We start from the raw sequence: 15,426 nt of genomic DNA on the forward strand, positions 1-15,426 counted from the left end.
GTCAGTAGGAGGTATTTTTCCATTCCAGTGGGGGCTGGGGGAGGGGGGACCGGGGGGGGGGGGGCTGGCTGGGGACGGGCAGTCCGGAGGAAGCTAGACTGCCTTCCATTGGAGGGGACTGGACCACATCAGCCAGGGACCCGGCGGACTCTCAGCGACCTCTCGACCGCGCCTGCGCCGTCTGGACCCGTCCAGGGTCACAGGTGCCCCTGATTGAGGCCGCCCCGCCCCCGCCGACAGATCTCATCATCAACGGGTTAAGCGGGGCAGACGGGGGGATAATTTCAAACGCAGGTGCCAGAATCTCTTCGGTCATGACGGAGGAAGCCACAGTGAACACGTGGACGTGAACTCCCAACAGTTACTTGTCTGCTAAAGAGAGAAACATCAGGATAGGTGACTCAGCTCCTCAGCAACAAAGCAGCCCCTCGGGAGAAACATGATTCGCAACAAGAGATTCCTACTCTGGGCACGTTCCGTGGAGTGGAAGAAAAAAACTTTCTTGTTCTCCAAAGACACAGTTCATCGGATACTGATAACAGGTTTGGGAGACCTCGAATTGGACTCCAAAGGAAGAGAGGTATGGCGTAAGCTCTGTGCACAAGACGGACAGAGGGTCCAACAGAACTGTAGGAAGTCGCTCTCTGACACAGAGGTTGCGGGAAACTGTGGGCCTGTATTTTCCCATGAGGACTTACACCAAGCGGCCAAAATCCCTCTTCTAAAAAAGGAAAAATACACCTTTCTGAATTAGTGCTTGAGAAATGCCCTTTTCCTGCTAGCTCAGATTTAGCCCCCAAACGGCACTTATTACACAGCATATAGCCCCTGCATATAGCCCCTGTGAGCCTACACTCAACGTTTTTTGATACATTTGATAGATCCTCGGTTTCTACGAAAGATGGAGGAGATCAGCTTTGGAAAAGAAAGCAGCAGGGCGCCTGGGTGGCTCAGTTGGTTAAGCCTCCGACTTCGGCTCAGGTCATGATCTCATGGTTCATGAGTTCGAGCCCCGCGTCGGGCTCTGTGCTGACAGCTCAGAGCCTGGAGCCTGCTTTGGATTCTGTGTCTCCCTCTCTCTCTGCCCCCCTCCCTCCCCCACTCACACTCTGTCTCTCTCTGTCTCAATAAATAAACATAAAAAGAAAGCAGCAAAGTATTGAAGAGGGGGTTGACCCCCCCTCCCAACGCACACATATGTACATTTGAAGCGGACCACACAGGTCGATCCGTTTTAAAGTGGGACCGACGTTAACCTGGAATGACTGAAGTAAGTAGGGACAATCCTGCAATTCCATAAGCTGATGTGACTCAGCAGGGGATACTACCACCCTGTGTCTGAAGTCAAGTAGGCAGAAGCAACAGCAGGTGTCTGGAGACAGCCTATGCTCTCAGGTTAGCAGACAGGGAGCTTGGAAAGTGCATACACAGATTGATTACATCCCCCGCTTCGTGCCTGATTTGCTTCAGATTACAGGGAATCCCTGTTGCTGGGGAGTGATGGACCGTTACAAAGCATAAGCCTCCTTGAAGGGAAACCTGAAGGCACATTCTCGCTCAGGGACTCTGAGCAAAAGGTCTACCTCTTCTCTATGAGCTCCCGGCACTACAACAGATCCCTGTGTGCCCCGACTGAACAGTGGAACCACAACGTTAGTTCTGACGCCCACGACCATGTGTGTTTCACTCCTCCGCTGTCACAGGACTTTCGGAACATTATAAAGGTCCCAGTGCTGGCATGGTTTTTTTTTTTTTGAACCATCGCTTACTATCTCACCAAGCAGGACTTTCCCTTTTAGCCTGCAGTATATCTGCCATGCTGTAATCTGCAGACGCACTAATATGATGGAATTGATGGGCTCCCTTTACCATCAGCGTTGCAGGACTTTTTTTGAAAGAGTATCGTTATAGGCAAAAAGGTAGAGTTCGCTGGTTAGAATGAGAACCAGTGAAGGCAAAGGAAACTCTCCTGCCCTCAAAGGGCGTTAACTAAATCTGCTTTTATGTGCATCAGACAATACACCTATAGCAAGTACTGTATGCATCAGTGTTAGGTTTTTTCAGTACAGGATGTAGGCTTAGTATCCATCAGAGGCAATCTGCTGTTACTTACTCAGATAAACGTGGTGCCTATGGAGACAACAGAGGACAGGGCTACAGGTGTTCAGGAAGGCTACAAACACATTTTGTCCATTGAGCTAACAGTTTGGTTTTTGCAAACTGTAGTAATTGAGTGAGGCAACTCCGGGGCATTTGCCGTGAAGAATTCTATTTATTACTAAAGAACAAATTATTAATATTGGATGAGTGTTTCAACAGTGTGACTAATGTTTAAAATCGTTATTTTTTTTTTCAGACTTTTTCTGTGAGCTTCCAAAAGTAATGATGTTTGTAGTGACTATAAATCAAGCTTTGGAAGTCCAAAAAATAAAGACGGCCTTCCTTTGAGGAAAAAAAAATGCAGTTTTCTGGCCACAAGGGCATATAGTGCATTTCACTTACGTATTGGTATAGTTTATAGTCAGTCCCCTGTCTCTTCTGCAAAAGGTACTGTTACATAAACCAGGTTTTCTAAGTAGTTGTTCTAAATTTTCAGGCTTCTAAACTTGGCAATAGAATTTTATTTAAAGGCCCTAGGTATTAACTTTTTTAAAAAATGAGTGCTTTAACTTAAAACACACTGGGGAAAGCTGCAATGTAGTCCTGTGTGTGATTTTTTAAATTTCTTAATATTTTTATTTTATTTTTGAGAGAGAGAGCTGGAGGGTGAGCTCGGGGTAGGGGGGCAGAGAGACAGGGAGACACAGAATCCAAAGCAGGGTCCAGGGTCCGAGCTGTCAGCACAGAGCCTGATGCGGGGCTCGAACCCATGAACAGTGAGATCATGACCTGAGCCAAAGTCAGATGCTTAACGGACTGAGCCACCCAGGAGCCCCTGATTTTTTAGGTTAATACATGTAGTCTAACCGTTGATTAAAGTTCCATCTTTTCCTGGGCCCATGATGAGTTTGTGAACCATGAAGAAAATGAGACTAGAAGATGCCCGACCAGGTCAGATCAACAATAACTACAGTGGTTGCTGATGTTGCGATTATTGTTAAACTGTAATGAACAATTTGGATTTATCTCTTTGTTGTAAACTCTTATAGCTGAATTGCTTAAGTACAATTTATAGAATTTCAGTGCAGTTAATTTCTAATGGAAAATCTGAAACTTATATTGTAGATTTAAAAGGTACTGTACAAGGGCACCTGGGTGGCTCAGTCAGTTGAGTGTCTGACTTTGGTTCAGGTCATGATCTCACAGCTCGTGGGTTCAAGCCCCACATCGGGCTCTGTGCTGACAGCTCGGAGCCTGGAGCCTGTTTCAGATTCTGTGTCTCCCTTTCTCTCTGCCCCTCCCCTGCTCAAGCCTGTCTCTTTCTCTTTCTCAAAAATAAACATTAAAAAAAATTTTTTTTAAAGGTACTGTGCAACCATTATATTTGTAAATTATTTAGCACGTTTTTGTCACCTAGAATAGCGTGCATACTACTCGAGGGGGCTATCTTGCAAGTAATACCAAGTTCCAGTGTTTGCTTCTTAGTATTGAACTACATTTACAGTTCTGTCCTAGACACGTCGCACCAGTCGAATCCATTCGTGTGTCTTTTTGTTCACGTGCTCTGTACCACTGGTGAGTGCGCCTTGGTTTCCTTACCTGCTGCCACAGAAAGTTCTTTTACATCCTGATGGCTATTGCCAAGGCTACACGAAAGAAAAGCTTTATTTGTATGCAACCCTAACCCTTTGATGGCTAACCTAGGTTCCTGCTTGCTGTGCCTTGTTCCATCTGTGTTCTTATGCTAATAAAGTATGTTTGGTGTTCTCCTTGTAAAACAACAACAAATGAGTCACATGTTGTCACTTCTGCCACATTCTGTTCATCGGAAACCAGTCACTAAGTCCAGCACTTTTGAAGGAAGGAGTGCAAAGGATTTGTGAACATATTTTAAAACCATCAGTTCTGCCCTGACGCACGATCTGTATGGACTTATGCGAAGGTATCCTTAGAATAGATTTCTAGAACTCAACGACTGGATCAAGTGATATATGCACTTTGAATCTTGATAATTCCTGTTTGTGGCAGAAACTGTTCATCGTCCTCCAATAGCCATCGTCTCTCTTTCTCCATTTAGCACTGGACCTCCTGACTTTTAGCTGGCACAGCTCGAGAATGTACCTCCCAACCCCCATTGCTGCTACGTGGAGATGTGCGACGAAGTCCTGTCCAGTGAGAGGTATTGTGTGAAACTTCGGGTCGTGCCCTTAAATTAAAGGAAGCTATTGGCATACTTCCTTCCCTGTGCAGATCGTGGGGTGACACGTAGAAAGAACCCATCCCTGGATCCCCTCATGGAGCCGCCCTTCTTCGCAGGACTTCCTACAGCCTAGATTTTTGTATGAGAGAGAAATGGAGTTACACTGCCCGCCTGCATGTCTCTGCCACTTGTCTGTGGTGACATGTGCCTGAGTGCCCGCTAAGCACCAGGCGCAGTTTCCCTCGAGAAACTGCTGTATCCGGAGCTCACCTGTGGAGGGCCAAGAGGGACAATAAGCCAGGCTGGGCTGCAGTCCCCTCACCTGGAGAGTGGGGACAACTCCCAGGGCCATTGCAAAGACCGAATGAAGTTACATGAGCATCGGATTGTGACCACAGCACCTGGAGGCAGCAAAGCCTCGGTACAGGCAGCTGTTATAATGAAGAAAAGCTATATAGGTGCCTGGGTGGCTCAGTCGGTTAAGCCTCCGACTCTTGATCTTGGCTCAGGTCATGATCTCACAGTTCATGAGTTCAAGCCCCACGTCGGGGTTCAAGCCCCACGTTGTGCTGATGGCCATGGCTCAGAGCCTGGTTGGGATTCTGTCTCTCTTTTTCTCTGCCTCTCCCCCGCTTATGTGTTTTCTTTCTCTCAAAATAAATAAACAAGCTTTAAAAAATAATTAAGAAAAGCTATAAAAGAAAGCCTCCAGCACCCCCCCCTCCCATTTCCTCTCTGTGCCCTTTTGTCCCCTCACTGGTAACTTACATGGACTTTAATACCCATCTCCCTGGGGTGCGGGGCGGGGGGGGGAGGGGGAACCTGCTTTCATAAAAGATCTCATAAATTCTTTCTCACCGAGATAAGAATGACTGGTATTGTTTAATGCACTTCGCCTGCTACACGTACACTCTAGTGGGGGACATACTGTGCTTGACTAGACCACAGACGTGAAAAGCCTAACTATGAAATTTCGGGCACCAGTGAAGCTAGGTGGGGGCGCTTGGCCCGCTAGGAGGGGCTTCGCTGATGCTGTCGAAATTGTGATTTTTAGGGAGCCGGCCCTGAACTCCTCTCCCCTCTCTTCTTTAATATCTTCTTCCCTCTCTTTACCTTTCTTTTTTTAAGGTTTATTAATTTTTTCCAGAAACAGAGTGCGAGCAGGGGAGGGGCAGAGAGAGAGGGAGGGAGACACAGAATCGGAAGCAGGCTCCAGGCTCCGAGCTGGCAGCACAGAGCCCGACACGGGGCTCGAACCCACGAACCGTGAGATCATGATCTGAGCCGAAGTCGGACGCTCAACCGACTGAGCCACCCAGGCACCCCGCTCTTCCCTCTCTTCTCTCTTCAGCTCCCTCTGGGTCTTTTCCTTGCCTAAATGGCCATCTGAGTCTCTGATGATTCAATGTGATTACGTTTCCACAGGCAGGTGTGTGTCTTGTTTAGTCACATTAAAAATAAATCACTTAGCCCCACACAGTCAATGCATCAATCTGTTGCTCTCCTCTGCTTTCCAGGAATGGGTTGCTCAAAAAGCAAATGACTCGTGGGTCATGTGAGTGGGGAAGGCCGAGGTGGAGTGACAGCACCCTTCTAGTTCGCCCACCAGCCTCCCGCCGGAGCAGACAGGGAATCCGTCGTGCCCGTGACTATGCCCATCTCAGAGTGCACGCTGTGTTCTTGCGGCCCATGACGGTGAGCTATGGAAGAAATACGGCTTGGGGAGGTGGGGTGGGGCTCGGATTTACTGATGCTTCCTATGTGCCAGGCCCAGTACTTTCTTTTTCGTCTCTTCCCTTCTTCCATGGGGGAATCAGGATTCTGGTCGTGGGAATCTGGGCACGTTGGTCTTTCAGGGCCTCGTTTCTTGAAACCAGAAACATTACATCTTTCTCTAATCATTCCTTCTGCTATGACGGAAGAGTCTGGGGGTTAGGCAGACCTAGCTCACCACTGTGGGCACGTGGCTTAGCCTGTTTCTTCAGCTCTAAAATAGGGCCAGAAATCAGGATCGAACCAGATAATATATTTAAGACACCTTATAAATAGGCAGCTAAAAAAGGATGGTGTGTAATTCCTCCTTCATAACACAGGTGACATACTTCACCGTCTTAGAGGTTTGGTCATTTTTACAGGTTGGGGTGGCAGTGTTCCAGGAGGGGAGGGGAGTGGGTGTGGGTGTGGGTGTGGGTGGGTGTTTCTTGATGAAAACAGTGTGGGGGAGAGAGACCAGAGTCTTTGTAGAAATCTCAGCACTTTAGAAAACCAGACCCCAGCCTCTATCAAATGCTGCCGGGGGGGGGGGGGCGTATCAAAGACCGTCCTCCCCAAAGTCTTGCTCGGTGTGGCCTCCTTCCACGTCCCATGTGGGCTGGTCTGTGATTTGCTTTAACCAATAAAATGTGGCAGAAGTGACACGGAGGCAGTTCTGGGCCTAAGCCTTAAGAAGCCATGGAGGGTCACAATTTTGTGCTTTGGGGAGATCTGGAGCCAATATGTAAGAAATTTAGTCTCTCTGGGCTGGAGAGACCATATAGAAAGAACACGTGGAGAAGGAGAAACCCTAAGAATATATGGAGAGAGGGAGAGACAGACGGACAGTGGGAGAAAGGCCCAGCCACTCCTGTGTGCCACGGAGCCCAGCCCTCCAGCCACGGCTCTGAGGCACCAGCCATGTGAGTGACCCAACCCAGATACTCTAGCCCAGTCCAGCCCCCACATGACTGCGGTCCCAGCCGACATCGTGGGCAACGGAACTGCCAAGCAGATCCCAATCACCCCACAGTCTCACGAGAGACAATAAAACAGTTGTCTTAAGCCATTAAATTCTGTGTATTATATACAGCAATAGATAAAGAAGCAGTTAGTGGGATCTTGGAGTTATCGCTATGTGACAAACCATGGACGCTCATTATGAGAGGTACACAGGCACAGCCCTTGGGAGCTTGGTTTGGGCAAGGAGGTTGCACACGGGCAAGGATGAAGATTTGAGACTGTTATTAATCCACACTCAAGGGTGTGCTTAGAAGCGGGATGCATGGATTGTTGATGATGGCGTTGGGAGGGTGAGGCAGGAATACCTCCTAGAGAAAAGGAGTTTTGAGCTGGGTTTGAAGGAAAGAGCAGATGACCTGAGAAGATGTCTCAGAGAATGAAGGGTAAGGCATTGATAGCAGCATGGTGGGGAAATTAGGACCCTGGGGAGGAGGAGTTGAGAAACTTAAAGTCTGGTGTTAGCTGGGTATAAAAAGAAGGGGGCTGGGGAGCCTGGGTGGCTCAGTTGGTTAAGCGTCCCACTTCGGCTCTGGTCATGATCTCGCAGTCTGTGAGTTTGAGCCCCGAGTTGGGCTCTGTGCTGACAGCTCAGAGCCTGGAGCCGGCTTCGGATTCTGTGTGTCCCTTTCTCTCTCTGCCCCTCCCCTGTTCATGCTCTGTCTCTCTATCTCTCTCTCAAAAATAAATAAAAATTAAAAAAAAAATAAGGGGGGCGGAAAGGGGATCTTGCCAAGCTAGGCCTGTGGGAGCCTCAGAAAAAGCTGGTTATTTCATGAGCTTTACTTTCTCCATCCCATTTGGTAAAAATATAACTTGTGAATGGCAGCATCCTTTGCTGCAGAATTGCACATGCTCGCGCTTGCCGCTGCAGTCTCTTGGGGACTCTTCAGCACCCCCTGGAGGAGGCTCAGGGGGTGCACAGGTCTCCTCCCAGGATGGCATGTGGGGGGCGGGAAGTGAAGCTGAGGGAGGGGGCTCCGTGTGGCTGAAGAGGAGGGGAAGACTTCAATCTGTGGAAGCAGCAGCCACCAGAGCGAACTGGTTGGTAATTAACAGGTTAATTAACAGGTAATTAACAGTTAATGGCTCACTTCAGGGCTAACGTGAGGCTGGAGCCAGGGCAGGAAATGACTTTAAAATCCCTTCCTTCCCCTCCGTGTTTGGTGGGGTTTTGACCTCTCCTACCTGGGAAGATCTGGGTCATGTTTGTCTCCCCGGCTCCAGGAGTCAGGGCCAGAAGGTGATGGCTAGCCCCAAGAAACATCAACTCCTAAGAAAATGAGCGATTCTGCCCTTCCCTTGAGGAAACAGGGGCCCAAGTGCAAGTTGTAGGGAGAGGGGCACATGGTCCCTGCTCTAGGCACGGAAAGGCTGACAGGGTCAGGGGCCAGGCAGCTTACCCCGCCACGTCTTCTCAAATTGTAGGGTGGCACCTGAACTTGTGGGTCCACCCAGCTTACTCCATTGATAACTTCAGTATTCACTGTTATTAATTTTTATAGGCATGGAGTGAATCGGTTAGGAGCCTGCTTAGCTGTGAGGAATACAGCGCCCAACGAACTGTGCCCTGAGCGATAAAGACATTCCCCCAATCCACAAAGAACTACTGAGAGGTGACCCCATGCCAGGCACTGTTGTAGGAGCTGGGGAGAGAGCAGAGAAAAGCAAACTTCCTGTTCCGGAGCAAGAAGGTAGCTCCTGTGAGGGCAGGGGCTTGACTTTGCCTTGAATACCCCGGGCACCTTTCTCCTCCAGTTCCCCCTTGTATTGGCTTCTGCCTCGTGGTCAACAGGTGGCTTGGGATGTCCAGGAATCTCAGTGGAGACAGGAAGCAGGAGACAGAGGTGACCAGCCATCCCTGTTCCCTCTACCAGAAGGACACAAGCTTTCCCGGAACCCCCAGCAGATTCTTGCTTACCATCATCACTGGGGAGACCCTGGGGCAGCGTGCGGCTACATCAGATTTTTCATGACTAGTTAATCTGGTTGTCATTTATCACCTGGGGTTGCCCAGAACAAAGTCGGGGTTTAGTCTGCAAAAGAAAAGGGGGAAAGAACATTGGGGTCAGGCTGTCTTGTTCCCCCCGTGGCTCTGGGGGTCGGCAGCCACCGACAAGGTAAACCCTCTGTGGTCAAATCTTAAGTAAATAGAGAAACAAGTTAAAAGTGGCATTAGATACAATCCCAGATGAAGCAAAAAGGCTTTACTCATTTACTGCCGTTTACTGAGCTCTTTGGCAAGCGCTCTTCAGGACGTGTGAAGGGGGATGAAAGGCTCCAGCCTCAGGGAATGTTCAGACCAGCTGGAGATGACAACAGGCACATGAAACAGCCTACGCCCCTGAGAGAATGAAAAGGCTTTGGTGGGATCTCAATGCACAGATATCGAACAGAGGTCCAGGTAAAGGCCATCATCGCATGAGGCACCCTCATGGCCCTCCCTGCCTACACCCCTCCTGGAGAACACGTTCTGCTCACAGCTCTTAACAGGGAGTCCTGTGACACGCAGGCCCTTCCCCACCCCCAGCAGGCCCCTCCCCACCCCACGCAGGCCCCTCCCCATCCCACACAGGCCCCTCCCACCGCTGCCCACGGCTGTGGGGACCACACATGGGCCTTGAGTCAAAGGCAGCGGATCCCCTGGCTGGCGGCAAGGAGACGAGCGCAGCCACTCAGATACTTTCTCTCTCTCTCTCTCTCTCTCTCTCTCTCTCTCTCTCTCTCTCATCTAAAGTAAGGGACACAGAGACAACAGCCCCTGTGCAAGAGGTCCTGATACCAGATGGGGCCTGAAGGGAGCAGAGAGCTGAGGCCTCTCACTCCTGACTTGGGTCCATCCTCTCTGGTTCCATCCTGACCATCAACTTCCCTTTTACTAGGGCTGGTTTGAGTGGGTTTTGTGTCTCGCCTTGAATGCCATTGGTGTGGGAAAGCTTTGCCTCCACCCTTTACCCTTCACCCCTCACCCCTTCACCCACCTCTTACCTGCTTCCCAATCTATCCCCCGCCTCCACCTTGCTCCAGGTTCTTTTCCCCCAACTGGTCTCCCTGCATTGGCTCTCCTGCCTCCATTTCATTTCCACATGTGGACAGTGATCTTTCTAACATGACCCTGGCATGCCCTTGCTCTAAATCTTTGAGTGGCTCCTCACGGCTTGGCCTTGCGGACCCAGCTCCACCGCTGCGCTCCTGCTCTGCCAGCTACCCCCCCCAACCCCTCCCCCCCGCCGCCCTCCACCACCCCGACACAGTCCCATGGGGAAGCCTGTGCATGTACTTGGACCTGTATGCATGAATATCCACTTCCCTCCACCCCCGTTTCCCACTCCTCCTTCAAGACCAAGGCCTGGGTTCATCTCACCCCACCCTGACCTTGGTTCCCTCCTCTGGCCATCACAGCACTTTATGAGGACCTCCCCTGGTATCTGCTTCATTGTATTGGGACCACACTTGCTGTCCTTGTCACCTGGCACAAGGCAGGCATTCAACAAATGCTTCTAGAATGAATGAATGAATGAATGAATGAATGAGTGAGTGATTTTCAAATGGTGAGCCAGCAGGCCTCAGATGATTCGATAGGGTTTTGTTGGGGGAAGAGGGCACGAGGAGGGGGTTTTCCTCCCTGGGAGATTAGCCTCAGTCTAGCCTGGGTGGACAGCCAGGTTCTTTTTTTGTTTGTTTGTTTGTTTATTTATTTTTGAGAGGGAGAGAGAGAGAGAGAGCACAAGTGAGGGAGGGGCAGAGAGAGGGAGAGAGGATCCCAAGCAGGCTTTGCATTGTCAGCACAGAGCCCAACGCAAGGCTCGAACTCACGAACTGTGAGATTAGGGCCCGAGCTGAAATCAAGAGTCGGACACTTAACTGACTGAGGCACCCAGGCGCCCCTTGCCAGGTTCTTTTTGAGGCCCTCTTGCCTCCTAAAGCCCACCCCATCTCCCTGCTCATCTGGGGACATGGGGACAGGCTATTTGAAACCGGCCTTCTTGTCCTCAACACTGAATTGAAACCCCCAGGAGAATTTTGCTGTGTTCGTCTTCTGGAGAAGAGGAGCACAGAGCCGAAGGGCAGAGGCTGCAAAGTGTGGCTCAGATTTGATAAACAGGCAGGAGGTTTCAGAAGCAATCAGGGGAGAAAAGAACATACATTATTCCTGGAATTCACAATGAACCGCTAATGAGCTAGAGGAGCTATGATCTGATCTTGTCCTGCCTCCTACAGCCCAGGACTGCTGGGTGTGGGACGGGACGCAGGGAGGGGCACTGTCTGCCGCACCAGCATCCACACGGCCTGGCCAGGGCACCCCCCAGGACATGGGGGGTGGGGCGGTGGCGTTTGCTGACCCCTGGGAGCCTGGTGGCCCTCCCTGGGATGGGAGGGTGTTTATTAGCCCTCCAAAGGTGGCCAGTCATAAAGGACTTAAAGACAAGGACTACAGGTGCTTCCTGACAGCAGTGCCAGAAGAGTGTCCTCCCTAGAACCCAACAGTGCTGGCACCCTGTCCTTGGACCCCTAGCCTCCAGAACTGCAAGAAATAAATCATGTGGTTTATAAGCCCCCAGTCCGTGCTGTTTTGTTACAGCAGCTCAAACAACCAACAGTTATTGAAATGTACTACATGCAGAGGACTGTTTTAAGCAGCTCTCACACATTACCTCATTTAATCCTTACCATTGTTCTATCTAATAGGTACCATTATTATTATTGTGCCCATTTTACAGATGAGGAAATCGAGAGCAGAGACCTTGACCCTTCTGTCCACTGTTGAACTCCAGCACCCAGAATGGTAGGAATTCAACACACTCGTCTGTTTAACGGCACCATGATGTGCTCTAATGGGGAGCTCGGGGGCCAACAACCTCCCGGATGATGGCCCAGTGGAACCTGGGAAACGGACTGAGGCTCTGATGCCATTCAAGAGGTCTGCCCCTGCCTCCTGCCCTCTTTTCATCCACGCTTATTTTTCAAGGCCACTTATATGCAGCACTTTCACAAAGAGAGAAATCAGATTTAGGTTTGGCTCCCGAGTAGATTATAATTACAGTTTAAATCAGGGATAACCTATGCAGAAAAACCATGGCAAAGTAACAAAAATCACAAAGAGAAGCAAACAATGTGCTGTAATAATTTTCTCATTCGTTCGTTCATTCATTCATTCATTCATTCGTTCACTCACTCAAGGAGCATTCAGTGGGTTCAGCCCTGGGATGCAGAGATGAGAGTGACTTAGGTCCTGCTTCCAGTGGGAGGAGGCAGTGAAGGGTAGCAAAGGCCTGGGGCCAGCAGCTGAGGAGAGCGGGCTCCAGGCCAGAGGCCTGCCCCCCACATCTCTCTTCCCTCTGCTCTGAGGGGACCTTTCCCCAGAGCTGGCCCAGCCTAGAGTGCAGCCTAAAGGGTTCTGGTCTGCCGAGAAAAGCAAGTCAGTGGACCTTGTCCCAGGCGTTGGGGCTAGCTGACCCCTTTCTGTGTCCCTCTGTCCTCCCCCCTCCCTCTGTGATAGCTGGCAGAGGGCTCCAGGCTCCTGGCCTGGCTGCACACTCATGCACCTGCTCACTCACGCGGAGCCATCTACAGACAGCCCGGCCTCTTCCCCCATCTGCCCACGCAGCTCTGCGGGGTGATTGATGGGGCTGCTCTCGCTCTGGGTCCCAGAGAGCTCCTTTTGAATAATAACTTGGCAAAATTACTCTCTTTTTTTTGCTCTCCCTATTTCTGATTCATTTGTTCTTTCTAAGTCATTCATCTTTTTTGAGTCAGAAGAAGAATGAGGAAGAGGAGGAGGAGGAGTCACAGGTGCCAGGGGCCAGGAGCCCCGCCTCCTCCTGTCACCGACTGCACCCGAGACAACGAGAAAACGGCACCTCTCCCGCTAGGATGTCTCTATTACACCTGACCTCTGCCCGTGGGAGAAAAGCCAGTGTGGGAGGTAAGGGAGGTGGGGGAGGGAGGGGCCTTTCTGGACTGCTGAAGCCCCACCTTGAAGGCAGCCGCCTGCTCTATTCACATGCAAGGTCTCCTGACACACTTGCGGGAATGTTAGGGTTTTCTCACCCTCAAAGGGGAGCAGCAAAGAAGGTAGGAAGGAGAGATGGGGGTTCAAGTGGGTCCTGTCAGCTTACCAACACCTTCACTGGCCACCTGCCATGTGCCAAGCTCCAGAAAGACAGACAAACTGATTCTATTCCTGCCCCCAAGGGGTTCGCGGGCTAGTACACAGGTAAGCACGACACCTGCGGTACATGGTCTAGTGGAAGTAAGTCCCGTGCAAGCATATGGAGGAGACTATTTATTCTGTGACAAGAGGGACCAGCAAGGCAGTCTTCACAGATGGGCGGGTGATGAGCTCTTCTGAAGCCTCAGTCTAAAGGTGGGGGAGGATGCTCCAATGGGGGGAGGAAATAGCTTCTTTCTTTTACCAAAAAATGTGCCCTTTGCTCCTCTGCCACACAGAAACTCACTGCTTCTTTCTCTTTATTTTGTTTTCTCCAGCAGGCTGCACGCACACAGCTGGGATGGTTCGAGTATGGCCCCAAATGTCCGCGGACACGATCAGGGAGCCTGTTTGGGGCCATTTGCCGCATGGCTACGGTTGGGAGGCTGGAAGTTTCCTTGAGAGTCAAGTCTCCTTCCAGCCATCTCTGCCATTCAGCTTGAGTATTTTTCCCCCTGGGAAGGATTTCCCCATACAATAAATGTCTCGTCTGAATTAATCTTATTTTTCAAAGGAGGGAGTCGTCATATTGTAAAGACAGATCATAAAAAGATGCATCAATCTGTCAGGAAGGCTGGTTACTACGAGTATTTGTTTAGCAGAAACAGTGTGCCCCATCCCCACCCCAGACATCTGGCCCGAGAGGCTGGGCTATTGCTGGGCCCAGCCCCATGCGGGCAACTTCTCCTGAGTGCCCCAGGCCTCTGCAGTCTTTGCGGACCAGCCCCAGTCCCAGAAGAGGCCTGGCTAGGGTGCCCAGGTTGGCACATTGTGGCAGCCTAACTTTTCAGAAGAGGCCTGGAGCGCCCCCCACTGGAGGGGCCAGTCCCACTGCCCAGACATGTCCCAGACACTTTCATTCGGGAGCTAATGGTCTTTGGGATCTTTTTTTTTTTTTTTTTTAATTTTTTTTCAACGTTTATTTATTTTTGGGACAGAGAGAGACAGAGCATGAACGGGGGAGGGGCAGAGAGAGAGGGAGACACAGAATCGGAAACAGGCCATCAGCCCAGAGCCCGACGCGGGGCTCGAACTCACTGACCGCGAGATCGTGACCTGGCTGAAGTCGGACGCTTAACCGACTGCGTCACCCAGGCGCCCCTGGTCTTTGGGATCTTAACGATACTCCAGACAATCTCTCCATTTTGTTTACACTTGGAAAAAAAAAAAGATTATATAGGCCTTAACCTCAGGTCATAGATTAAAAAGTAAACCGGTTAGGGGCACTTGGGTGGCTCTGTTGGTTAAGTGTCCGACTTCAGTTCAGGTCATGATCTCACAGTGAGTTCAAGCCCCGCATGGGGCTCTCTGCTGTCAGCACAGAGCCCTCTTCAGATCCTATGTCCCCCTCTCTCTGCCCCTCCTTCACTCGCGTTCTGTCTCTGTCTCTCAAAAATAAACATAGAAGGGGCGCCTGGGTGGCTCAGTCGGTTGAGCGGCCGGCTTCTGCTCAGGTCATGATCTCACAGTCCGTGAGTTCGAGCTCCGCATCGGGCTCTGTGCTGACCGCTCAGAGCCTGGAGCCTGTTTCAGATTCTGTGTCTCCCTCTCTCTGCCCCTCCCCCGTTCATGATCTGTCTCTGTCTCAAAAATAAATAAACGTTAAAAAAAAAAATTAAAAAATAAACATAGAAAAAACGTTTTTTAAAAAAGTAGCACAACCACACAAGCAATTCCTGAAGAGCATGATGTAAAATTTATATACTATAATATAAAACGTACACGGATAATACATGAAATACGAAAGAGAAAAAGGCAAAAGTCCTCCTTCGCCTCCTCTACAGCTGACCACTGTGAATGTTTGCTTATCTCCTAACTCTTTTGACGCATTTCTACTGATGTATCCCCTGCTCCCCACACATACACGGGGTATTTTGGGTTACATGAAGTTGTTCTTTTTTCTTTTACTTAATATTCTTTTATAAAAAATAAAAGAATAGGGGCGCCTGGGTGGCTCAGTCGGTTAAGCGGCCGACTTCGGCTCAGGTCATGATCTCGCAGTCCGTGAGTTCGAGCCCTGCATCGGGCTCTGTGCTGACAGCTCAGAGCCTGGAGCCTGTTTCAGATTCTGTGTCTCCCTCTCTCTGACCCTCCCCTGTTCATGCTCTGTGTCTCCCTGTCTCAAAAATAAATAAAATGTTAA

General features: G+C 50.2%; 1 protein-coding gene, 1 long non-coding RNA gene and 1 pseudogene across 3 annotated transcripts in view; 2 read left to right on the forward strand and 1 right to left on the reverse strand.

The window, feature by feature from the left end:
- Window positions 1-283: 283 nt before the first annotated feature.
- Window positions 284-1,722, forward strand: LOC106980746 (suppressor of cytokine signaling 5-like; annotated as a pseudogene).
- Window positions 1,723-2,152: 430 nt separating this feature from the next.
- Window positions 2,153-13,855, forward strand: LOC113601862 (uncharacterized). 2 transcript variants are annotated; one of them, XR_008299084.1, is made up of 6 exons: window positions 2,153-4,042; window positions 4,178-4,279; window positions 5,818-5,995; window positions 8,578-9,476; window positions 11,794-12,998; window positions 13,562-13,855. It is a non-coding gene; the product is annotated as an uncharacterized LOC113601862 (long non-coding RNA). The 2 variants fall into 2 exon arrangements; XR_003423160.2 differs by having other exon boundaries at window positions 2,153-4,279.
- NOX5 (NADPH oxidase 5) overlaps window positions 7,847-15,426 on the reverse strand; it is a 45,320-nt gene continuing 37,740 nt past the window's right edge. Inside the window, exon 17 of the mRNA XM_053223819.1 lies at window positions 7,847-9,108. Within this exon, the coding sequence (XP_053079794.1) occupies window positions 9,049-9,108 (60 nt within the window). The 3' untranslated portion in view covers window positions 7,847-9,048. The remainder of the gene's footprint in view (window positions 9,109-15,426) is intronic.

Source organism: Acinonyx jubatus, chromosome B3 (genome assembly GCF_027475565.1).
Source record: "Acinonyx jubatus isolate Ajub_Pintada_27869175 chromosome B3, VMU_Ajub_asm_v1.0, whole genome shotgun sequence".
Lineage (NCBI taxonomy): Eukaryota > Metazoa > Chordata > Mammalia > Carnivora > Felidae > Acinonyx > Acinonyx jubatus.